Raw genomic sequence first — 25,400 nt, 5'->3', positions numbered from 1 at the left:
TTTCATTCCACGTTTCACGGGTTGAGTAAATATATTTTAGGCACTACTTTCTACCTGAGTGGCCTTTTCCTTGGCCATTCACGAAGGTGAACGGAGGTGCTAGAGCAAACATGTCTTGTTCATAACTGGAGTTTCTTGGCAATTTCACCCAAGTCTCTCTTTTAAAAGCAGGACACAGAATCAACAAATGCATAAATCTAGGAAATTATTAACGGTTTGTATAAATGCAGCTCAGGAAATATTAGTCCCTGTTGGCTTACATTTTATTTATTCTGTCTTTGATATTAAGAGTAAATATTGCCTCGTGGATAAAGGCATTTTCATTACTACATGTGATGTTCTGAAAAGTAGCTCTTTAGTAGCCATTAAAGTTTGAAACAACATAATACATAAAGTAAAGGAATCTTCTGTCAACATCCTCTAATTTCCATATATTCAAGCCACACAAACTCTTTCCAAGCAAAAGGTTTTATTGATCCACGACGATCAGAACCGTAACATTCTGTGACATCACTGAACACAACAGCAACGTTTGATATTTTCATCACTGTGCAAACGAACAACACTGAAACTGGAGAAAGCAAAGGGCTGCCGGACGCGCAATGGCACAAACACTTTGTATCCTCGACTGATGTGGCGGCTCACTACGGAGGAATGTTTATTTTAAAGGCACTTTCTGCCTCGTACACGTTGCCAACACACGTTTGGACGTAAAATAAGAGTCGCCCGTAAAGCAGCCGGGCGCCGTGGCAGATTACAAAGTGTTCTAGTTTAACGTCATTCCTCTTGAATGTGTACAGAACAACAAGAGAGCATTCATTAGCTGGCAACATTAAATAATATGGCTAATATCCAGTATGTATTCAAATAAAACAGGAAGAGTGGGTGTGTTTCCCACTCGACTCACAACAACATAGTTTCACATGTAACTATTCTTAATAAAAGGGTTTCAGTCTCCTGCTGCCCATCACTGGAGGCCTCAATAGGAACACAAGATAATCAACCGATTGCTTATTTGTCACGTTTCCCTCGTGCGGTGGCCTTCAGACGGGCCGAAAGATTGCTTTGGCAATAAAAAACAGAAAATTATTACTTTTGCTCAGCTCTGAATACAACATGAAAAGAAGTGTTGAAGCATGTGGAGTAGAAGCACGTCATCAGTGAATGAACGATTCCTTGAGCAGCTTCGGAGCTGCGTTCCTATTTTATACATTCATCAGACCGAGGCCACGTTCAGCTGCTTGCAGATATGTTTGAATTCAACCCTCTGAAGTCCGATTCAGCTCTAATGCCGACCGCATGGTCAAAAGCACACAGGCCGTATGTTATGACTGGATTCAAACTGACCGAGTGTCTTCGATGGACACAGTGCCACTGATCTGTTTGCATAAAGGTGCCGGGCGACTGGTAGAGGCAGCAGTGTGCATGGGTGACCGCTGAGTTGACGTCCCTGTGGAATGCGTCGATAGATGAAGGGGCTGTTCCCTCAGAAGATTCCTCCGTCCATGCGCTCGGTGGCCTCGAAGCCTTCGTAGAGTCACAGCGATGATGAACCACTCGCTGAGGAAGCTACACTCTGCACATGTTTGGTGCAGCTGTACGTCACAGGTATTATGGTTCTTCTTTCACCACCACACACATCCGTTAAACGGCCTCGACATGTTGTGTTTCATCAGAGAATGAATCGGAACATTTGATGTCACACAAATGAAGCTGTGTGATTGGATGAGAATCTACGAGTCACACTTTTCTTCCGTTTTCCTGCTTTTAGTTGCCACAGATGATCACAAGCTCGCCAGCTCACACACTGGGACTGGAACAGGAGATCTCTGAGAGGGGCGGGGCCTTGTCATGTTACCATGGTGATAAAATGTCCGCCATTATGCACTTTGCACAGCAGTCTTCACATGTCAGAGACCTCAGACTCCTCGGGTTCTGGGTCCTTGAAGGCATCGTTTGTCACAGTAACCAAGTTGCCATTTGAACGTGTGTCCATGGCAGAGTGCATTATGGGTAGCCATAAATCATCCATGTTTGGCATCACAAATATTTTCTGTGGAAGGACAAGCGCAGCATCAAAGTAAAGTCTTAATTTAAACAATAAGACAAAAACTACAAATGAACATGCTTTTGTAACTAAAACATCAACCAAATAAAGACATTGGCATTAGAGTATATCTAATAATAATAATAACAATAACAGATCTGAAATACATTGTCCACTGTTATGTCTGGAAACCATTGAGGCCGGAGTTCGGCTGGAAACCAGATGAATCCGCTCACTCACACATGACAACAGTGAGCGCTCCAACACTGTATTTACTGGAGCAATGGTTGAGGGGGATGGGACATCATAATAACCCCCAGAGGAGTCTGGCAGGGATAAATGTAGATGTGTGGTAGAGCGGCCAGGGATAGTAGCTGGCAGGTGTACCTCAGGGCAGTTATCTAGAGGCAGGCGTATCATTACTTTGTTTATATATATATTTATATAAATAAAAAGGAGGGAAAGCCCCATGCACACTGTTTTGAAGTGCATGTAGGTGTCCGTCCATAAATCAATCCCAAAGTCCTCTTTATATTACCTACATTCTCACTCTAAACACCTTAGCATCACTGACTAACTAAATAAACAATGTAAAGTAATTATATTCATGACTAAGCATTTGCATCTTTTTCTCAGGGTTTACCTGGAATTCCTGATCCAGTTTCTTCTCGATCCAGTCGGTCACGTGAACTAAAGTCACCTCCCTCTCGCCGAGTTTAGGCCGTGCTTTCAGCTCGAGGTGAGGCGGACTCCGGAAACCATACCTGTCAGCCCAGAGGAAGCATTCATGTCTAAAGCTTCATCACTCGACATGGAGGCAGGCATCTTTGGATTATTCAACTAAATCCAATACATTGAGGAAATGTGTGACACACGTTAAGATCAGGTTGATGCTGAATCAGTGGTTCCCAAGGAGTCTTTTTCTGACCCATGATCTTTGATCATGATCAAGGATTAGTTCATTAGAAGGATTTTAGAGAGCTGAAAGTATCCATTATTTACAAGAACCAGACACAAATACATAAATCATTTTGTGTGTTTTCTTTCTGATTATTTGATTAATCTGGTGACTCCTCAGATTGACCTCGGTATTCTAACTGCAGGCTGATGAAGGAGATCATTATGATGAATTAGAATTAAGCTTATAAAGCACACCGTGTGTGTGTTAAGCACATCTTGAATACAAAATACACACCTTGTTGCCCTCATTGTAAATATTAAGTATATTTAGTTTAATAGTGATTAAACATTTATATTCTTTTATTGTATGCATGCCTATATGTGCCCAGCAGATGGCGCTGAGTCTTCAATGCTCTCCTACCATATCCTGTCCGTGGGGGGAGGTGGGATGTTCACAGCCAGGGTCCCTCGCAGCTCTTGCACCTCCACGGTGAGCAGCAGGGGCGTGTTGGACACCTCCTCCATCTTCTTCTTGATGAACTCCGTCTCGGTGGCTTTCTGGAAGTATTTCGACTTGGCTATCTTGTCCACAAAGCGCATGATCTTGCTGGGCCTGTGGCCTCCCACGTAGCTACGTGAGTAAATGATGGGAACGGAGGAGGAGGGGGGGAGGCAAGGAGTGAGTCAGGTTCATTATTTATTCACAACAGCATCTCTGGCTACTCAGCGCCCACGACGGAGGGGAGAGACCGGGTGCTACGCTAAATCAGCAGCAAGCTTTCCACCGTGTGGGACTGAGTGGGAGGAAGGACTGAAAGGGCAGAACCGTCTGCTTCAACACATCACTGCAAATCTGCTCATTTTCAGATACGTGCTGATCTCGTTGTAAAGAGACGTTCGCTCACCCCTCGGCTCCAGGAAGAAGGGCTTTGTCACTGAGGAGCTCTGGGGGGTCCTCCTCATCCGATGAACCGGCACTAGACGACTCCTCATCGCTGTCTGCCAGACAGTATGTCCGTGGCCTGGACCTGTCTCACACACACACACACACACACACACTCAGGCTCTATTGGCTTTGCACAGGCCTATTAACACTTCAAACTAATTATTATTAAATGCATCCCGACTGATTTAAGTCACAGGATACTGTAATCCAGATATATGGGCAAACACTCCCAAACTCACCAGCCATTGGACAAATCCACAGAGATATGCGTCCAGGGAGAGGATTCGTATATCAAGAGAAGGAAAAGAGGTCCAACAGAAACATGGTGGAGAATTATGAAACTAATTAATGCAAATCTACTCAATTAACGTCCAATCCTTCAATCATCCTATTTTGGCCTATAGTCACTGAGAATGTATTATTATTATTATTATTATAAGACAATGACAAAAACAAATACAAACAACAACTCGGTAAGATATTTTAAAATCAGTTCCACTACTAAATGTGATTGAAAGCCTCACCCCTCCTTCCCGTGCTCCCCGAGGCCCTCGCCCTCCTTCCCCAGGCGGGCCAGGTTCATCTTGGTCTGCAGCGTCATGAGGAAGGAGCCCGTGTAGGAGACCTCCAGATCAAACCACAGCCCTGGACACACGGTGAGGGAAACCACACAGACATGTTATGCTATCTTAAAATCACTTTCCATCCCCAACAATACCACACATCAGCATAAAGAGAGAACAACTCTAAATGATATTTATGTGAATAAACATGAGTAGGCTGGTGTCTCATTGCTGCGAGGTCAGCTGTGGCAGCGGTGCCTCCTTATTGGCTTCCTGTATCAGGCTACTTCCTGTTTAACGACTTAGACTCAGACCCCCCGCTGTTTGCTCCGAACGTCTATAACTGATAAGTGTTGCTTATGAATCCTCTGCCTCGCTCCTTACGCCTTTATTGTCCCCATAAATGCTCATTGATCTGTACGAGTGTGGCAGCGGTGTCAAAGAGAAGCCAAGTGACAGCATGAAGTCAGAACACGTTGAACATTGTGCCCAATTATTGTCATACTGTTATTGCAATACATAGCTGATCTATTGGAGGGACTGCCTTACAATTATGTACAGACATCTATGATCCCAAGAGGACGCGACCTACTGACTCTGGTCAACACCATAGTTGACTTTGTTGTTGTCTCGTCATGTTTGGTACAGGTGTGCACGGTGTGCAGATTGGATGGACTACCATGCAGTGGGAGTCTGGCTCCATCATCAAAGGAATGTCAATCTGTCCAATGTTTTGGTTATGACCAAATATCTCATATGTAAAACTGATGACATTCCTATCCGCCTCAGCTACGCTGTGAAGTAGCACACGTTGACGTGCTAACATGCTAACCTAATAGAGCTCAATTAAACATGACGCAACATTGATGATGTTCACGCTGTACAGAAACCCAACCCTATTTCATGATCGCCTAGTAGAACTGATTATCAATATCTAGTTACTGAATACAAATGTATATTAAATGACATCAGTCAAATTCTACAGCTTGTGTGCATTTCGTAGGTCTTGGAGTGAAAACACTGTAAATCAAATCATGTCCTCTCTACATGAAGGAGTCAGGAAGCACTCACTCTCTTTCTTATCATCATCACAAGAGAAAAGAAATATTAACAGGATATAAATTAGGAATGTTACTATGGAATCAAATGCATCCTGTTCTGTTCATTCTGAGGGACTAATTATTAACTGGTTATGCTTTGTGAGTATATTTCTGTGGGTGTTCAGGTTCAGAAAGAACACATTAATGAGCATTGCAGACTCAGCCGTGGAAATGTGGCTGACAAGAGAATGACCGGCTGCTTCAACTGAATAGGAAAACATGTTTTAATGCTTTTATATCTTTACATAAAAGATCAAATTAGAACAAAACCATCTTTGCACAAACCCTGATCAATTTAAAATCTACGCATTACTTCCACATCGTCCTCTTTTGTTCTGCTCTCTGCTAACGCACCACTAATGATGGAAACTCAACTCCAACATCATCCCTTCTTTCCCCTTTCTTAAGCTCCTCTTTTCTCAAGTTCTCCCCCATCCTGCCACCTCGGTAGGAATTAATATTCCTCACATCTCTGTATTGTCTGTGTATTTCCAGCCAATCGCTTTGCTGGGGTTCAAGGCCGGCGGGCAGGGTGAGCCAGTGTCTCAGTTATGGATGAGGGGAAGTTTAATTACTGTGGGTTAATAGAGCGAGGCACGCAGAGGGGTTCGACTCCAGAGGAGAGTAGGAGAAACGTCTCAATCCAGAGAGAAGAGGGAGGATGGAGGAACGGTAGGAGACGGAGGTGAAGCAGATTGATGGATGAGAGCATGTCTCACTATTCTGTTGCAAAGGCAAGAGGGATAACTGATAAACAGCCTGGGTTATGACGAAGGATGGAGGACAGCAGACAGAGGAAGAAGATTGATGGCAGGCAAGGTAGGACAGCATTCCTACCTTGGTGGTCCACGGAGGGTTTGGAGGCATGGAGGATCTTAGGAATGGAGAAGCCCATGTCTAGCTCTGTCAACGTCAGCTCATTCATAACATATGGCAGCTGAAACAGAAGAAAGTTCAAAGACGAGTTTTACTTCACAGCTGAGACCAAACACAGACATGAAATACAACCAACTGATCACGTTGGACGAACATGTTTCTGAGAGTCGATGTATGTTTGTGCACCAGTACCCACCCTGATCTTACTGAGCTTCATCTGGATCTTTTTGGAGACTACATCGGCCCAGTATTTCTCTCCCAGGAAGTCCCAGAACATCCTTCCCACAAAAGCATTGACCCAGGCCTCAGGCTCCACAGGCTCCTCTGAAGTCCTGCGTACCTGAAGGGCACACATTACAGGTATGTGCTGTAGCTTTAACCTTCTTGACATCAAGTTATAGTCTATATGAAGCCTGAGGTGGACGCATACTCATCAACTTTCCATGGCTGGATTAGCCTGTTGGTGGACCACAATACACAGGCTCGACCCTTATGAGCTCCTCGGTACAATTTCACAATGTTTACTCTTATATAGAACAAAAAAGTATGTTAATGCAAAGTGTCAATGCAATCTATTACAGCGTGAACCCATTCTTAAGAAAGAGTTGCATGGTAAATAAAACCAGACAAGTCGTAGTTGTACAGCACGTCTTCCCTTGCAAAGCGAGGCCCGTCCACGGCATCGCCTTCCTTGAGCTGAGACGTGCCAGAAACCAAAGATTTCATGTCACAATCCAGATAATGTATCTGGATCCAGATCCAGTGTGAACACAAGGGGTTTACTCAAATCAGGAAGATAACAAAACGGGGCTCCATAGCACTCCTAGTGGTCAAAGACTAAACAGGGTCCCTTTCGGGGAATTACAGTTAATTGCTATTTATATCATTAATAAATCTACAATTACTAATATTTACAAATGATCTACGACCAAGTGACATGACCAGGATTCCCAAAAGACTAATTTGGCTGGTTGTTGTTTCTTTCTTTCCAGCCTTGTGTACCTTTTTTGTAGTTTTGGGGCTGCCCTCGGGGCTTTGTGGACCAGGGCTGTCAGTGGCAGTTGGGCTTCTCTGTGTTGCCTGGGGGTTGATATATTTGGCCATGTAGACATTATAGTCCAACAGCATCTTCTGCTTCATCCCACACGGGGGAGCAGAGGAGGTCTCTCTGTGGCGAGACTGAGACAGCTCCTCCAGGCTTCCCCGGCTGCTGCTCCTGCTGTCGGCCTCCAGGCCGCCGCCCGATTGGGTGCTGCTACTGCGGCTGCGGGAGGGCAAGAAGGCTGAAAGTGTGTGTGTGTGGGGGGGGAGGACAGGATGTGATGAGTAAGAGGAGGTTAATAACAAATCAATGCATCATATTCCACATACATAATGCATGCTCGTGTCCTTGGATAGTGTGCAGCTATTCTTTTCGTTCGATTCTGCAACACTCTGAATCGGCATGCTTTCCACAGATGACACGGCATCTTCTCTCTGACTCATATTAGCACTGAAATAGTCATTTTCAACATCACTATGTATATCCACAAGACAGGCTTGATATTTGAATCCTCTTTCCAGTAATCCTGTTCTTTTATCACTAGACCTACACACTGCGAGTGTTTCTCTTTGAATTGGGCCTTATCCTTACAGGCTTATATCCCACAGTGGAGACCAGTAATATGCAGCTTCTCTGTGCATGTAATCCTGCTGACCCATTCACACTCATCAGTCCCTAAGCCGGGGCTTATGCACAGATCTGATGGCTGTGCCGTTCGGACTGTTGGAAGCGTTGATGCAAATACAGTGTGTGGAAATGGTGCTCGAGACGGGTGAACTCATCCACTGTGCACGGCTGTTTGCTTGGTGTGTGATACTGTGCAGAGCTCAGTGTCAAACTCACCACTCTTGCAGATGCCGGGCACACTTTTCCCCTCTGACTTTGTTCGGGACGCCAGAAGAAATCTCCGGAACCACTCTTCCTTCTCCCGACCCGTCCTCCCAAACAAGTAGATGGTCAGATCCCCCCCTCCAGAGGATGGCCTTTTGGGTTCCTCCGCTGATCCTGACACCTCAACTTTCTCGCATTTGTCCGTGCGCTCCAGCTTCTCACACAGACCCGTTAATCTTTCCTCGCCAGCTTCGGGCTTCTCTCCCTGGGCCTTAGACATGAAGTCCTCCTGCTTGGCCAGCTCAATGCAAATGGGGTACTTTTTGTTCCAAACTCTCTTCCTAGCCAGGCTTTGGGGCACCAGGTTGATCTGTGCGGGGCATATAGATGGAGTTCATACATCAAACGCGTGAAGACGACGACGTCAGAGTGTTTTGTTTCTGGATGGCCACATTGAGCACGTAGAAACTATGAACATTATGTTCATAGACACGCCCCCAGGGTGTGAGTGGCAGCTGCTGGGGCGTGACACTTTACAAATGACTCATCTATTATGTACTGTATTTATATTAGTTTAACCCAAAGCTTCATTTCTCTTTGACCAGCAATGTAAGTATCATGTCCTCTGTTTTATTAATGATGAAAGCAGCTAGCATAATAGCTAGCATTTGCCATTCGTCAGTGCTGTACAGTATGTTTTAATGGTACATGCACTTGTGTACATGCACACAAAAATATGCCATAAACTCATGTTTAGAATGTTTACAGCACTGACTTCACTTTTCAGAAGCGGAGGTTTGCCCCCTGGGTGGAGCCATGTGGTGTTATGGGGGGGAGGTCTCAGAATGGATAAATCAATAAGACCTTTACTATGAGCAGACAAATGCATGTTTGGGGACACTGTTCAAAGCATTCCAGCCTCTATAAATGCAGTTGTCATCAAGACAGACTCAACATCCACAATAATGATGGAGAAATGACACTTCTGGGAGCCATTCGGTTCCAGAGATGAGGACCGTAATGAGTCCTCTGCTCCACGATATGAGGAATGTCTTCTGAGCGCCACCCAGTCAGCACACGACCACACAGGGTCAGTGACCTGTGGTATTCACTGTATGTTTACACACACTGTGTGACACTGACATTGAGAGGCTTTGTCACTGAACTTGACCTATTAGCAAACATGCACTCAGGCGTAGCCAAATATGAGGGGACGTGTGCTGGATGCCCCGATCTGTTAGGCTCATCGTCAAAGACCGAGGAGCCAGCGGAGGCACACTTAACACGTTAATATCTTCACACACACACACACACACACACACACACACACACGCTTCTCGCTTGCATTTCTATTTCCCAGTAGCCACGCACACGCCCACAACCAGCACACCTTGCTGTCCGTCAGGTCATAGATCTTCTGGCTGATGTAGGTGACGTCCGGTTTAGGCTCGTTGTGTGTGGCACGCCGGGAAATGTTCCGGTTGGGTTTGGACAGGCGCAGCACGGAGCCCTCGAGCCGGACGTAGACGGAGTGGGTCAGGGTGGCGTGGTACATCTCGGGGGCGTAGCTGTGGATCTCATTCATCCAGCCCTGAGAGATTGAAGGTGGGGCGAGAGGGGAAGAGTGTGAGTTGACAGTGATTGACACACACACATCAGACTCCTAGAAGACACAGAAGATTCAAATGTCCTTTGTCAAACGTTGTCTGAGGGATACAGAAGAAAGCATCCTTTGAACTGCCTCAGTCATGCAGCTCAAAATAATATCTTGAAAAAGAAAGCGAGAGGCAGGTAAAGAAAACTGAGCTGCTGTTTTGAACTCCCCACTAGTGAATACAGCCTCAACCATAATAGATGTGAAGGCTGATATTGTTCACAAACCAATATGTATCTATGATGACCTAATATCACAACGTACTGTGAGGCTAAATGTAGGTTTGTGTCGGCCAACTGATAATAAACATCACTCCTTGCAGTACTTTTATAGAATCTTAATCAAATCACCCTGAGAGGTTAAAGTGGGGCGTCTGAAACACGGTTTCATTGTTGATCCTCGGAGGAAGAGAACAATGCTGTTGCCCTGCACTCTGGGGTCCATCATTCACATGTGTATCATGTTCTGCAGAGCTCTTTGGAACAGCTGTGCCCTCCAGCTATAAGGCTCTCCTGTGCAACAGCTTGGTGCACACTCACACACAAGTACACGCGCTTACATAACTCAAACTACTAAACAACAGAGGATCTGCAGCACTGAGTGAGGTCAACTGGGGACAGGGGGCAAACGCAGTGGCTCATTCAAATGTTTGGTTCCAAGCAGAACTGTAGCCATCACTGGAGAAAAGTCATAAAACCTCAATATGTTGCTGCTGGCCCCCGTGAGGCTGTGCAGACTGTAATTCTCCTTATCAGTCCCAGAGGAGGCTCTGGGAGCAAAGCCAATTTAATTGAAACAACGGGAAACATCAATGCTTAGTGCAGAAAGTGAATGTAAAGTAAAGATACAAAGGAAAAGCTCATTACAACAATTTAGCTTAGCTAGAAGTTTGGGATTCTGTGCACTGTATTTCATTCTCACGGCACGGTAAGATATAATGCGGCGCCATCATGTGTCAAATCTGTAAGACTAATGCTGCATTAATATAGACGGACATCATCTTCTGGAGGGCAAACAAACAAACACAACAACGTGTTGATATGGTCATAATGATGTTATTTCATGTCATTATTCTAGCACTGCATGTGTCCTCTGCCGGCCCGACTCATTTGACCTGTCCAATAAACTGATATGCTGTGTGCGGCCCACCTTTCCATGTGACTGCAGCATACGTCTAATATGGGTTATCTGGACTCCATATAGAACAAGCTGTCTTGTGCAAGTTTGCTTTAGAATCAGTGACTCTCACAGCATCTTCAATATGCAATGACTATGTTGCAGCAGAGCAAGACCTTGATAGGAGTCCTAGAGCCAGTGAATCAAGGACACCTGCTACAAAAGCCACGGTCTGAGGAGTTTACCTTGTGAAGTCAGGTCCAAACTACGCGGTGCTCTGTCTCACCTTGAAGGTTCCCGGTTCTTTGATGTCCAGCTGGGCCACATTCCAGGGCTTTATCCTTCGCCTCCCTCTTCTCGTCACTGATGAGGAGCGGCGAGGAGAGGACAGCCAGAGGACCAGCAAGGCCAACATGAACCCGGCTACTATCCCATGCACCACCGCACATACATATGGTGGCACTGGAAGGACTATATACCAGTAGACCAACTGGGTCAGGAAGATGAGGCCAACCACTGGCACAGACTCCAGCTCCTCCTCCTCGTTCTCCTCCTCCTCGTTCTCCTCCTCCTCCTCTGAGTCAAGTTCACTACACAGCCCAGTGCTGCCCGTGTGGGGCTGCCGGGACGCGGCACAGTCCCCATCGGGGGTTTCTGTATCGGTACATAACTCAAAGTCTTCGCTGTACAGTTCACAGAAGTCCTCGTCTTCCTGTCGAGCTACCAGGGCCGACATAGAGCAGCGGCCCAGAGTGAGGGATGGGGATTTGGGGAAAGGGAACGAGGAGGCCTGGGTGAGGGTTGGGGCCGGTGCCAGTGACGGCAAGGAGAAAAAAACAGAGTCAGGGCCCTTCCCCGTGGGAGTTTCTTCCTCTTCTGCCCCTTCTTCCTCCTTGATGCTATAGTTGTTGTTACCTTCTGTGTGTCCGTTCACCGCTGTCACTCCACTGAGCTCTGACGCACTGGAGGACAACGATTTGGCACGATGAGTGGCCACAGCTCCCACGCCAGACTCGTCCCCCATCATCTTACTAAAAAGCTGCAGGGGGTCTGACATCACCTCTGACAGCCGTCGCTTGGTATCCTCTATCCTGGCCTCCACCTCTTGGACCTTGAAGAAAGACCTGCCATCTGGGGACATGATGGGGGAAGAGGGCGCTGTCTTCGAGTCTCTGCCTACTTTTGTGACCGTGACGGGGCTGGAGCATAAGCGGGGCTGGGAGAACTGTTTAAACAGCTGCATGTTGCGAGGCGGAGGCCGCTGGGACGGCTGCGCCTGCTGCTGTTGATGAGTGGGGTGATGGAGATAGTGGTGAAGAGGCCCTTCCTGATGTTCAGCCTTCGAAGTGTCCGTAGAAAGAGACTTAACAAAAGATTTCATTAAGTGACGGTGGCGTGCGTGCGATGGCGCAACAGTTGTGGGAGCCGGAGTGGCTTCTCGAGACTCAACGTCATTGGACAAGGACCTAACCAGGCTGAGGAAAGGCTTGGAAGAGGACAGCGCTGTAGACTTGCAAGGGGAGGCGGATGGGGGATTGGCTGAGGGTCGTTCAGAGGGCCAGGAGGAGCTGGCAGGAGGGGTGGAGCTCAGTTGGGGCTGCGTGGAGCTGGGGATAATACTCATGGCAGGAGAAGGTATGTGTGGGTCTGAGGGCTGCACAGACAAGGTGGTGGATGAAACAGGGAGCACAGCAGCTCCAGAGGAGGTCTCACCACCAGCAGATTCAAACAGCAGCTCCTCTTTAGCCTCCAAGCCCGCGGCGACAGACTGGTCATCCGCCCTTGAAGCTTCGGGGCCTTGAGGCCCCCCTGCACCATCATGCTCAGATTCAGCCCCAGCAGGTCCAAAAGGTACGCCGTAGAGCTCCTCTTCCTCGTCGTCTTCCTCCTTCCCCAGAGCAGAGAAGTGGATGGTGATGGTGTCGCGCGAGAGGGAGCGCTGCACCTGCAGCTTGGGTCCAGGTGCGTGACGAGGGGGAGGCGTGTCAGCATGCTGGCCACTCCCCCTGCTGCTGCTGCCCTGGCTGCTCATCACCACCCTGCACAAGGCTCTGCGAGAGACACCGAGACAGAAGCAGGTCACTGTTAATGAGCACAACAACATTGGTATGAAACATAGGTGCAGTGCAAATTGAATAACTTTACACACTCTCCATGCACACAGACGTACAAATACAGAATAGGACAGAAGAGCCCTGCAGCTCTCTATGGGGCCTAATGTGAGTGGACTGGACAGGTATCTGCCCATGCTCCCCGATCCATTAGCCCTCATCATGCAAGGCTTTAGCTGACAGCCCGAGTTGCTCTCAGGCCTGGCCTCTCTGTCTTACCAGGAGTCTCCTCACTCACTCACTCACCCCCTCTATGGCAACATGATTAATGAGTTACTTCAGAACACATGAGCCTGGAGGAGATGGGCCTCCAGCATTTCAGCTGTATTTAACTGCCCCTCCACGGGAGGAAGACTGCAGCTGGCTGAAGGCTGTGAGGAAAACAAAAGGAAAGCTGCTTCTCCGAGCAGCGAATGCTAAAACATCCTTATTATTCAACTTAAAACTACATACAGTTGATTGTTTTGTCCAGAGCAACATTATCATGTTTCTGGCCACCTGGATAATTGATATCCTCTTTGATGCTATGAATGTAGCTGTTAGTGTCCTTAAATGTAATCTTTTACTAAGGCTATAACTGTCATGTATTGCATTATTTCTGATAGTAAAAAGCATAAACAAATACATAAACATAACAAACCCTCCTTCCCTCACCCACACATCACAATATGCCGGACATAACGAGTCGTTCATCGTTGTTATCGAGTTATTGTGCCTATTTGTTCTTCTACATCGCATCGAGTGCATCATCCCTGGTTAGCATTATCAAAGAGGCAGGGCAAAAAAAGCACACACACACACACACACACACACACACACACACAGTCACTCTGTAATGAAAGGAAACGGGAAGGAGGGAAACTACAGAGCAGTTAGCTTGTTTCGGAGAGCCCGATGTCCCTCGGGGCTCTCCGGTTGGCACTGCGTCTCCAGAGATTGTATTTGCTGGGATGGAATAACAGAGCATTTGACTTTCCCAGCCAGCCTTTCAGTTGGCGGTGCTACAGTGAGCTCTGTGTGTGTGTGTGTGTGTGTGTGTGTGTGTGTGTGTGTGTGTGTGTGTGTGTTGTTTCTGCCATGGCTGTGCTCGGGGGCACAGCAGATCGAATAAAAACAAGGAAAGAGAGAGACAGAAAAGAGAGCAACCAAAAGGAAGAAGGGTGGGGAGCCACGGGGGGTCTGTAGAGGCTGCAGACGACCTTTCAGAGACAAGCTTTTGTGAACTGGGATTCACTTAAAGAAACGAGAGACGGAGAAATAAAATGGGGAGGATGACACAGACGAGAGAGTGTTGGGAGAGGAAGGAGGAGACAAATGAACGGGGAGGCAGAGCCTGAAGGACGGATTAAAGCATTGTGGAGGTCACCTGATCGTGCACATCCCATACCATGAATACACATAACACTCTCAAACCGTGAGGCGCTGGTTGTGTCCTCAACGTCCACATGCATGAACAACGGAAAAGGCAAGTCAATGATTGTGTTTGCAAAGAAACAAATCAGCAACCACTTTGATCAACTGCCAAATATTTACTGGTTCCAATTTGTTAAATACAAAAATGTGGTGCCTTTCTTCCGTAATTGATAGAAACGTCCGGATAACCACCGCTCCACCCGGCTGTATCTTAAATAACTGATAGAATACATATCCACACACTTAATATGCAGATTACACTTTATTTGAGCTTGCGGCCTCAAGGACCTTCATCAGAGTTGAAGGTGAAGAAACTAACAAATCACATAATTACACAGTAGTCACCAGAATAATTGATGGTGAAAATAATTGTTAATTAAAAATTGTCTTAGCTCTCTACATGACGCGACATTGGGATAAAAAGATACCTTTTTTTGTAGACAGCTACTTCTTCTATGTTATTTCCTTGTACATTTCAATACAGTTAAAGCTATATGGGGGTTGAACAGTCCTGGTTCTGGTTCTCCCGTACCTGCCAACCTCTCAGCAGGTCTCCAGCATGGCGTCGGCGTCGACTCCCAACGGAAACTGGGGGAAGCTCTGCCGTCGGCCGCAGGAGGAGTGACCACGGCTCCAACTGCAGGTCAAAGGTGGCAACAAAGCCGGATCAGGGTCGGTCTGCCCAGGGCGGCCCCGCTGGAGTCTGAACGCCGTGCAATAAATAGTTCCTCCGCCCCGATGACAAGCATTAAGAAAACAGAAATAGCCTCTCACTGATGGTCTCGTGTGCTTATGTGGGTCATATAGATATAGAAACTTTTTCATAACCATTTAAAAAGTTCATTGGAGCAACTTCAAAGACATTTTATTTTTGTTTGGTATTAATTTAGCTCATATACAACACAAATCGTAGGCTATATGAGAACCATAGATGACATGTTGGAAACATGTCTAGTTTCAGGTTGAATGAAGTGCAACCTGCACAATGTTTGCTGACACACCCACAGGTTAGTTCTTTCCTCTCCTCCGTGCACCACTGCCATTAAAAAGCCCTTTGTTTGTTTTAGCCGCTCCTGGATGAGGATGAGGATGAGGATGAGGAGTCTGGCACGGAGACAAGACTCCTTCAATTAATCAAGCCAAGCAGGGCCACTCTAATCAGCTAAGGCCAGCCCGGGAGAAAAGAGAGGAGGGGAAGGGGGTTAAAAGCAGGAGGGAATGAGAATGATATAAGAGGGTGAACAGACAGTAAGAAAGAAGAGGGATGCAACATAAACACAGGGGACCGAAGACACAAGCAGAACAGAATAGAAGGAATTACTTCCAATATTTGAGATCTAAGCATAAATGCATTTCCTTATCCACAATAAGGATAAGAGTGGTGAAGAGGAGGGAGGGACAGAGTGGGTGCTGAAAGAGAGATGAAGATGTATTTATGGTCAATAGTTTGCATAATGAGTCTCTCAGTAGAATGAACCACTGAAAAGCCACCAATTTACTCCAAGAAGCACTCTTCATGGATTCAACACATTCCAGCTGCGACTCAAAAGCAGCATTCCTTGTGTTCTCCCTGCTAGCTGACACGGTATCACCGGTTGTCGCTGCTCTCTCTGCATCGGATGGATGGGGAGATACTGTCCTTACACACAACACCAGGGACATGACAGGAAGGCAGTGTATTGAACTTTAAGCAAAAGTTTGATTTAAAAGATAAATATGCTTCCAGCTGGATACCTGATAGGGTACAGTAAAGTAGGAGGCTACAGTTAGCTAACTAACGTGTTATAAGGCATCAGCATGAAGGATGGGAACCCTGTGGGTCCTGACTCTCAGTGTGCAACGAGTGTTTTGTCTAAATTTCAGTTTTATGACGACTCTTTCTGTAAGTTAAGCTTAAGCATGTTGAAAGTGCCAAAAAGTTCATCAAAGCGCGGCTTGAGTCCACCCTCATAGACCCTGATGTTCAAATGCCCAACTTTACAGCAGTTTGTAACAAAGAACATTTAACATTCAACATTTAAAAACAAATATAATGCTGTTTGTGAAATCAGATGTTTTCAGCTGCTACGGGGATTTTGTTTGTTTCAGTCTTTGGTTGCGCGTTACGTCTCCATGATCAAAGGTCATGTCTATTGATTATGAATCAATTGAGACTGCTTCCTACTGTGTGAATCACAGGTTGAGAAAGAGAAGAAAAGGGACACCATTTATCTAAATAAAACCATCCAAATAAAAGAGTCCTGCTCAATGAGGCATTGAACTCCTCACACAATGTAATAAAAGAAAAACAATGCAGAAGCAGCAATTGTATCTCTGCTCTTCCTCCATGTCCAAGTCTGGTGCCGACATTACCAACAATAAAACGGGTTGTTATGGCAGTAGCAGCTAATGTAGCCGCGAGCAGCTAATGTAGCCGCGAGCAGCGACGAGGAGCAACACCGATCACTCACTTCTTGTTTTCCTTTTCAAATCAAAGTGACACCAGTTGAGGATATTTATCAGACATCACACAGCCACGAAAGGCTTCATACTACTTTTTTCCCATTTATGAGCTAATCCCGAACACCTGTGGACCGACATTGATGTGCAAAATATAACATGTATTTATAACATATCTGTATTCATGGGGTTTATTGGAAGTCATGGATCAATACAAATGACTCAACAGTTACCTCTGATGGAAATAACACAACGTGGGCTGCTCATTAAAATATGTTCGTGGGCGTTTATGATGGATTCCTGCTTACTGTATTTGTTCAATTGATAATTTCACCATGATGTCCCATTCAGGCCATCAAAATCTGTGCCTCACCCAAAACTACTGAATAATTCTCTTTAAGTAACAGGCTGCTGATGCGAGGACACACTGACACGACCTCTGCTGAAGGATGTGAAGTCCACAGAAGGAAGATCAAACAGAAAGGTAACATGAGCAAAGAGACATGAAGGCCGGCGTCAGGAGCATCCTGAGCAGATGACCGAGGGACAAGCAGCAGGAAAATGGAGAGCGAGTCGAGTCAGAAACAAGTCGATGAGGCATTAAAAGACGGGCTGACAGCCGGGAGATAGATGGAGCGGTCGATTGTCACTAACAGCCTAGAGACACACACACACACACACACACACACAGAAATAAGTGCTTTAGCCACGTGTCAGTGTGCAGCTGCCTGGATGTGTATGAATGCAAACAAAAAGGTACACAAAAGGGAGGGTGGAGCCAGATAATGAGCAGAGAGCACCTAAAGCAGGAAAAGAGAGAGAGATAAAATGACACAAAGGCTTCCAGCACACAGCAGAGCATGCAGGTGAACACGCCACAGGCCTTTGTTCATGCTCCACTGCTCTCTCCAGGGACACTGGGCCCCGTCATCACCAGCTCCGGGTTCATGTGTGCATGTACCGTATGCTGTTATGAAGGAATGCAGGGGAGCGACAATAAGAGTTCAAAAAAGACAGGACAATAGACTTGAGAAAGAAGAATGGATTACAGGTTCATTAACACATCATCTAAGGCCCTCTTTAATGTACCACAGTAGTTCTGTGAGGCTAGTCCCAGAACATCTGGCTGGTAACTCAACGCTCTCGCTGGAGAACAGAGAGATGGAGGAATAAAGGAGAAGAGAACCGCACAGAAAGGACAGAGCCTCAAGGAGATGGCTGACTTTCTAGGAAAAGATGAAAAAGTGAAGCAAGCACACAGTTTTGAGGCGGACTGTCAGCCGCACACAAGCCATTGAACTATAAATGTGTCACAATTTACCTGAACAACAGTCCAAAACCCAAAATATATTAGTTTGACTAACAAAAGAAGACGGAAATCAGAAAATATGAACATTTGAGAAACTGGAGCCAGTCAACGTTCTTTTGGATTCAAATAGATTTTCTGTTTATAAAATGAATGCATATTCATTTGCTACTAATTGCCAATTGACTTGTCGTACATATCAAAACAAAAGCACCGTTTCCTCCAGAGTTACAAACAAACAAACAAACAAACATCCCAACCACAGACGGCTCCAGTCAGGGATCTCCACCGTTACATCGCGGTGCTGTGTGATGTGTCGATGAGCCTGTTGCTGCACACACACACAGCGCTGCTCCGGGGTCTCAGCACATCGACTGACAGCATCAGAGGCGACACTGAGCCGGGCTTTGATGGGGAGCGCCGCGGCGACGACTCTCGTAACGACAACAACAACAACAACAACAATAAACCAACAGCCGGCGAGATGAAGGGCACTCACGCGGCTGCGCTGGATCAAACCGGTTTGCTTCACGTCTCTGTCTCTAACCCAGAATCCACCGTCAACGCGTCAAACATCAAACCTCGCCATGCAGATCATCTGGTGGTTGCCATGCCAACAGCGAAGCTTTCATCTTTTTCCGCACTCATCCCCGCGTCCTTTTGTTTGTCAAGGCAGCTCCTCCTCACTGTATCAACCTGGTCTCCTCGGAGAGTGTGGAGTGTTTGTTCAAATCTTCAGTGTGTGTGTGTGTGTGTGTGTGTGTGTGTGTGTGTGTGTGTGTGTGTGCAGGATGCGTAGGCGCTAAACCAAAGCACCAAAGGGAAGAAGCTTAGATCTACTCTGAAAGACACAGAGAAAGTGTGTTCATCATGTAGCCGTCCTGGGAACGCCTTGTCAACGATCAATTAATAACCTCTAATTATTTAATTACGGTTGTCAACATCAATACCCTTTCTCATCATCAGCTGTTGACTCTTCTTCGCTCTGAATGGTATGAATACACTTGTTTCATCACAAGCTGCTGAATGAAAGTGGTTTTAACGCTTTGCTTCGATAATTAGTGGATTTCCATCGATTATCGCTGTCTGGTGCCGACTGTAGAGATCAAAAGGTGGAGGAACGCACACACACACACACACGCACACGCACACACACACACACACACACGCACACGCACACGCACACACACACACACACACACACATGCATCCAAATATATTAAGCAATGTATAATGTGTGTAAAAGCTGCTTGACAGCCGCAGGGTTTGGTATTCGTCATAATTGTCGTTACATGATGAATGGCGTGATGGAGGGAGGACGGCGTGGAGGGCAGAGACAGCGAGCGTATTAACGTGAGATATGTTTTTATGCTTTCATCCCGTTGGAACACCAGGAATGAGTGGGCCATGTTACTGTCACCGGTGCTGGTTGTCAGAATTATGAGAGTGCGAGGAATACTGTGCAATAATCGAAAGCCATCGAAGACAGACTGTGAAATTGAGGATGGAGAGATAATAGCCTGTGGCAAATGAGAGAAGAAAGTAAAATAATCTTATTTGAGATTAGTATTCATGGATCACCGGCTAGCTCATCTGGCGTAACCACAAAGAAACCTGTTAAATGATATGCACATTGATTATTTACCCCAAGTACTTCCTGCTAAATTACCAGAAGCAGAGCCGCCATCCAGAGCGACATCATGAGAAGATTCAAGGCCACTGAAAGCAGCTCAAAATATAGAATCCATTGTTTGACGAGCCAAACAATAGACGCATCAGCACAGACTCTGAGCTGTGAGTTACATGACACAACAAAGCGTTTCTAATCGAGTGGAAACCTGCAATCTCTGCTGCATCAAACTCTCAACAGGGCTGGAGAGAGAGAGACGGATCCTGTTCTCCAGCTGAAGAACATTCAAGTTTAGAATCTCACAGACACTAAACTGAGAGATGCAACAGGATCATGTTAGCGTGCACTTTAGCTGTCAATAAACGTACAGAACTAGCAGGCGGGGACACTTTCCATACATCTTAGGGTCATATACGTCTGCGTATGATAAATGCATATTCTCAGGATATTCATGGATCATATTTGAATCCTGTGTGGTTAAAAACAGGCTGATGGAGACAGTATTGTTCACACAACAATGTCATATTAAAAAGATCCCAATGTGTCAGTCCATCCCTCAGTACTCTCTGAACAGCTGGTTACCATAGTTACTCAATCAGCAGAACATTGTTGGGGACTATTTAAGTAAATGTGTGGTCCAATCAGAATGAACCACAGAGTCCTTGTTTGTGGTGATGAATGAACCCGTTTTCATCACGTTAATGAAACTCTTGACAACGCTGTGACATCATTGCATTACTATTATTATGGGACTTTAAAGGCTGAAAGTTGATGATACGTGTCAATGTGCTCACTTTGCACAGCTGATATTGGATCGTTGATCATTGAGTTGATATTTCGACGTATCATCACACCCCGACTCTCTACGCTGAATTTGACCGTTTTTGAACAACAATGGAGCTCTTCTGCATTTCAGGGCTGAAGTGTGTGTGCGTGTGTGTGTGTGTGCAGTGTGTGTGCGTTACACGTGTGTGTGTGTGCAGTGTGTCGGTAAAACCTCTGTTTGTGATCTCGTCAACAAAGACTTCCTCCTTTCTATTTAACGTTAACTTCCTGTTTGGCAAGATAATCTCTCTCTCTCTCTCTCTCTCTCTCTCTCTCTCTCTCTCTCTCTCTCTCTCTCTCTCTCTCTCTCTCTCTCTCTCTCTCTCTCTCTCTCTCTCTCTCTCTCTCTCTCTCTCTCTCTCTCTCTCTCTCTCTCTCTCTCTCTCTCTCTCTCTCTCTCTCTCTCTCTCTCTCTCTCTCTCTCTCTCTCTCTCTCTCTCTCTCTCTCTCTCTCTCTCTCTCTCTCTCTCTCTCTATTTATGACTCGTGCTTTGTGCATCGAGGCTCATGTTGTAAACAGGGTTGACCTTCACAAAAACTATAGCCGCAGAATTCGGAGAGCAGTTCTGAATGTGCTGAGATATCCCTATATGTTGTACAATTAGGATTTAATTGGGCCAGAGGACAAACCATCCTCACTACTCTGCCTTTCGTCTTATCGGGTCATGATCTTCTCTGAGTGAGGCAGATGAACACACCATATTCTCTCATCTTCACGTCTCGAAACAGGAAGACGTCCCATTCTTTAGTCTAATTCATCCTCCGGGTACCTCTCAGAGTAATGAAGTCTTTTATCTGGCTCCGTGTTGTTTCAGTGGACATCCCAGTAGGAGGAATACCTCTGGTGAGTATAGACATCTGATACAAAGGGAGCTTCAGGGACTTCCTCTTGAACATATCCCCAACATTGGTCACCAATTGTTCTTATTTCCCGATCTTCTACTGAGGGTGCACTTCACTTCCCTTTGCTTGACTGGCTCTGACCCCACTCGTGTCCCTTGTTTCTGATGTTCTTGTTTGTTCTAACCACAAGAGAGGGAATGTGCTTCAGGCTCAGCTCTCCAGACGCCCTCAAGCTAAACTATGTTAGCTTTTCACAGCAATTTGTGTAATTAAGCCTAAGAAAAAGTATTTCCTTTGGACTTACTGACACAAGCCCCCGTCATCGGCCACCACACCAGTGTGGGAAGTATCGGTATTTAAGAAAAAACAAGTCATAAAAGCAGAATCTTAAAATGTGTGCAGACGTCATTCAGACGGAGTCCAGTGCATATTCAAGACGTGAATGAGGTTTGAGGGTCGAGTAAGTCAAAATGAAGAAGGGTGAGGTAAGAAAGTGAGGCAGGGAGCTCCTGTTCAAGGCCTTGGATCAATTCCAGCACACACACACACACACACACACACACACACACACACACACACACACACACACACACACACACACACACACACACACACACACACACACACACACACACACACACACACACACACACACACACACACACACACACACACACACACACACACACACACACACACACACACACACACACACACACACACACACACACACACACACACACACACACACACACACACACAAAGCACGAGAGGAGAAGTCTCACCTTGAGATTTTAGAGGCATTCAATCTCCTCTTGCAGCACAACCTGCATTCATGGTGCTAACATGCCTAGACAAACAGAGACATTGTGTAATGGTTAACGCACAGCTGTTTTCAAACCACAGCTGTTTCACTGTGAATTACCAACAGATGTTATAATGCTGTGAACTGGCATGAAACAGCCACAACTTCAGATGTGAGTGGGACACACGAGTTGTAGGCGATAAGAGGAACATCTTAAAATGACTTCTACATAATGTTTATTTACACACCTGTAATAAAAGCCACATTACAGCTCCTTCGGAAACCAGTTCGCTAGAGGACACCGAGCAGAAATTCCGTCTAAATGATCCGAAGGCTAAGCAGCGTTGTCCAGGCCATGCGGTGTCTCTCCCTAGAAATAAAGAGGGTGACACACAGATACGAGTCTGATCGATGATGTCTGGTGTGGCTGTGATGCTGTGATGCTGTGATGCTGTGGCCTGCTATGGGGGACCGAGAGGGGAGGGGAAGACCTCTGCTTCACAGCAGGCTACCACGATGAGCCACAGATCCATCAGCCGCCTACCTACTCAAGTCCACACAGTGATAGACAGCACCATCCAACCCCTGAGGATGTTACATCTGACACAGACACCGGGCCACACTGTAGCCCCCACAGCTTCGTTGTGTGGTTGCTGCTCATGATTTTCTATTATTAACACTAAGAATCCAAAACATTTCAAGCTGCGGCTCCTGTGGCTCCATCCGCCCCTTTGTCCTCCTCCTCACCGACTGCGCTGGCTTATGGCTGCAGCCGCCATGCACCCATGGACCCAACAGCTGATCCTCAAAACAAACCGGGGGGAGGGGAAAGAAGGGCAAACGCACCTTTAATCTTACCGTAGTTATCGCATCTTTGTGTGCAGGCCACCGGTGCGACGAGGACGAGGACGAGGACGAGGACGAGGACGAGGACGAGGAAGAGGATGAGGACGAAGAAGAGGATGAGGATGAGGATGAGGATGAGGACCCCTGCGGGGGGACGGCGCGCGGCGGGCTGCCGGGGGGCTGGCTGGCCTGTGCACCCAGCGAGAGTCCGGAGCAGACGGGCACTGATCAAACCTGATCCCCCTGCGCGGCTTCTTCTTCTTCTTTCTTCTTTTTTTTCTTCTTCTTTTTTTTCACGCCACAAATGCACGAGCTCTGGGCGTGTGTTGCTGTGGTGGATGGGTGGTAGTCAGCGCCACGCCCCCTCCTCTTCACCATTTAAACGATCTTTACACCCGGAGACGCGTCCCATCGTCGGCGCGCTGGTGCCCACGGTGCGCCGTGGATTGCGTCATGGTCCCCCTCCGCAAACAGCTCCCTTTGAGACACGTGAGCAGGTAAAAACACCAAATACAAAACCAAGCTCTCCTTTTCTAGATTGATGTAATTAAAAACAACAACAACAACAACTTTAAACACAACCTACCCCTGGATCGGATCCACCAGGACCTCCGTACCGTCGGCCAGGAGATCCGAAACCCGTCCGGTTTATTCTGAGAATATTAGCTTGAAACGGCTGCCCCCTAGCGGGCTGAGGGGGTTGTTGCACCCCGCTGGGAGCACACCTGTAAGATCTGGTTTATTAATACCCATCCTGGTTGAGCTGAGTGGTGAAGAGCTGGACTCTGCTGCTTCAGCCACAACTAAAACTATAGGACACATTTTCTTTCTCTTAATTTCCTTCTGATTCTGACATAAAGCACCTTGTTTCCCCACACTTTGAATACAATGTGCTATAAATAAAGATTGCCGTGCTCTTTTCTCCATGTATTCACAATGGTTCCTATCAGAACCCTAAAATACAGGTGAATATTTATTCTTATTATATTTAACTGATCATTTGTTTTCAACAATTTATAGTGCAGTTCATGTGTTGGTTTGGTAAATCATAATTCATGAGCAGGATTAACACATCTTTAAAAATAGCCTTTTGTATCTTGTTTTTACACGTTCTTATTTTATATATATATATATATATATATATATATATATATATATATAAAATAAGAACTTGTATATATATTCTTGTTCCAGTGAGTGTACTGAACCTGTTAGAGCCCTTAATTTCAGACTTTCTAAATCCATGTAACAGGGCGGATGAAGCATTGCAGAGCACCTGAATACCTGCAGATATTAGGGAGGCCATTCACGTCTGGATGAGCAGCACCACCTTCAGGACACACAGAGCACAGTTATATTTCAGATGTGAATATCAAGTATCGGGTTTTTTGTTTATTTTTGAGGGAAGGAAGCTTGTGCTGTCAGTCAATCGTTGTCAACGAGGACTTTCTATCCTCTCCTTACACATTGAGAAGAGGCCACATCGATCCAAACGACACACACATCCTTTCCAGTAGAAAGTCTGCTGGTTGTTGTTTTGCTGCCTTAATGTTGATTATTGTGGTGCTGCTGATGTTGCTGTTGTCAGGATCTGTAGCGTTGTCGTGTTTCCTGTTTTATTTTGAAGTCCTTGTCTCTCGTGTCCTCTGTTTCTCTGCACTTCCTGTCCCTGTGATTGTCTGCTCTGTCCCTGATTGTTTCCTCCTGTGTCCAATCACCTGCACCAGCCCTCTGTATTTAAGTCCTGTTCATGTCATTCCCCCTGGTCGGTTTGTTCTGTTATGTGCAGCTCGACAGGAACACTGGACCCAAACGCCGTCAATGATGGAAAAGCAACTTTATTGCTAAACAGGATTCCAAAAACAGGCTTCAAAAACCAGGATACAAAACACGCACACAAGATCTTCCACGATCTAGACAAGACGAACCGACCAAGGGGAATGACATGAACAGGACTTAAATACAGAAGGCTGGTGCAGGTGATTAGACACAGGAGGAAACAATCAGGGACAGGGCAGACAATCACAGGGACAGGAAGTGAAGAGAAACAGAGGACACGAGAGACAAGGACTTCAAAATAAAACAGGAAACACGACAACGCTACAGA

The 25,400-nt window shown here is 46.2% G+C and overlaps 1 protein-coding gene and 1 long non-coding RNA gene across 4 annotated transcripts; one reads left to right on the top strand and one right to left on the bottom strand.

The window, feature by feature from the left end:
* Positions 1-452: 452 nt before the first annotated feature.
* On the bottom strand, positions 453-23,921 carry tex2 (testis expressed 2). 3 transcript variants are annotated; one of them, XM_034539245.1, is made up of 15 exons: positions 23,880-23,918; positions 23,306-23,771; positions 22,696-22,817; positions 22,428-22,492; positions 11,362-13,126; positions 9,696-9,896; positions 8,318-8,675; positions 7,435-7,715; positions 6,629-6,772; positions 6,394-6,493; positions 4,418-4,538; positions 3,853-3,969; positions 3,369-3,578; positions 2,691-2,811; positions 456-2,053 (listed from the first exon to the last, which is right to left on the bottom strand). In XM_034539245.1, the coding sequence occupies exons 5-15, from the start codon at positions 13,105-13,107 to the stop codon at positions 1,904-1,906; spliced, it is 3,549 nt and encodes a 1,182-aa protein (XP_034395136.1). In that variant the 5' UTR covers positions 13,108-13,126; positions 22,428-22,492; positions 22,696-22,817; positions 23,306-23,771; positions 23,880-23,918; the 3' UTR covers positions 456-1,903. The 3 variants fall into 3 exon arrangements, with proteins under 3 accessions (XP_034395135.1, XP_034395136.1, XP_034395134.1); XM_034539243.1 differs by having other exon boundaries at positions 1,904-2,053; positions 3,853-3,975; positions 23,880-23,921; XM_034539244.1 differs by lacking the exons at positions 22,428-22,492; positions 22,696-22,817; positions 23,306-23,771; positions 23,880-23,918 and having other exon boundaries at positions 453-2,053; positions 3,853-3,975; positions 11,362-13,107.
* Positions 1,970-5,421, top strand: LOC117734912. The gene is made up of 5 exons (XR_004609839.1): positions 1,970-2,080; positions 2,684-2,786; positions 3,340-3,582; positions 3,815-4,549; positions 5,105-5,421. It is a non-coding gene; the product is annotated as an uncharacterized LOC117734912 (long non-coding RNA).
* Positions 23,922-25,400: the final 1,479 nt, after the last annotated feature.

This window comes from Cyclopterus lumpus, chromosome 8 (genome assembly GCF_009769545.1).
Source record: "Cyclopterus lumpus isolate fCycLum1 chromosome 8, fCycLum1.pri, whole genome shotgun sequence".
NCBI lineage: Eukaryota > Metazoa > Chordata > Actinopteri > Perciformes > Cyclopteridae > Cyclopterus > Cyclopterus lumpus.
This window is presented reverse-complemented; position numbering and strand designations above follow the sequence as displayed.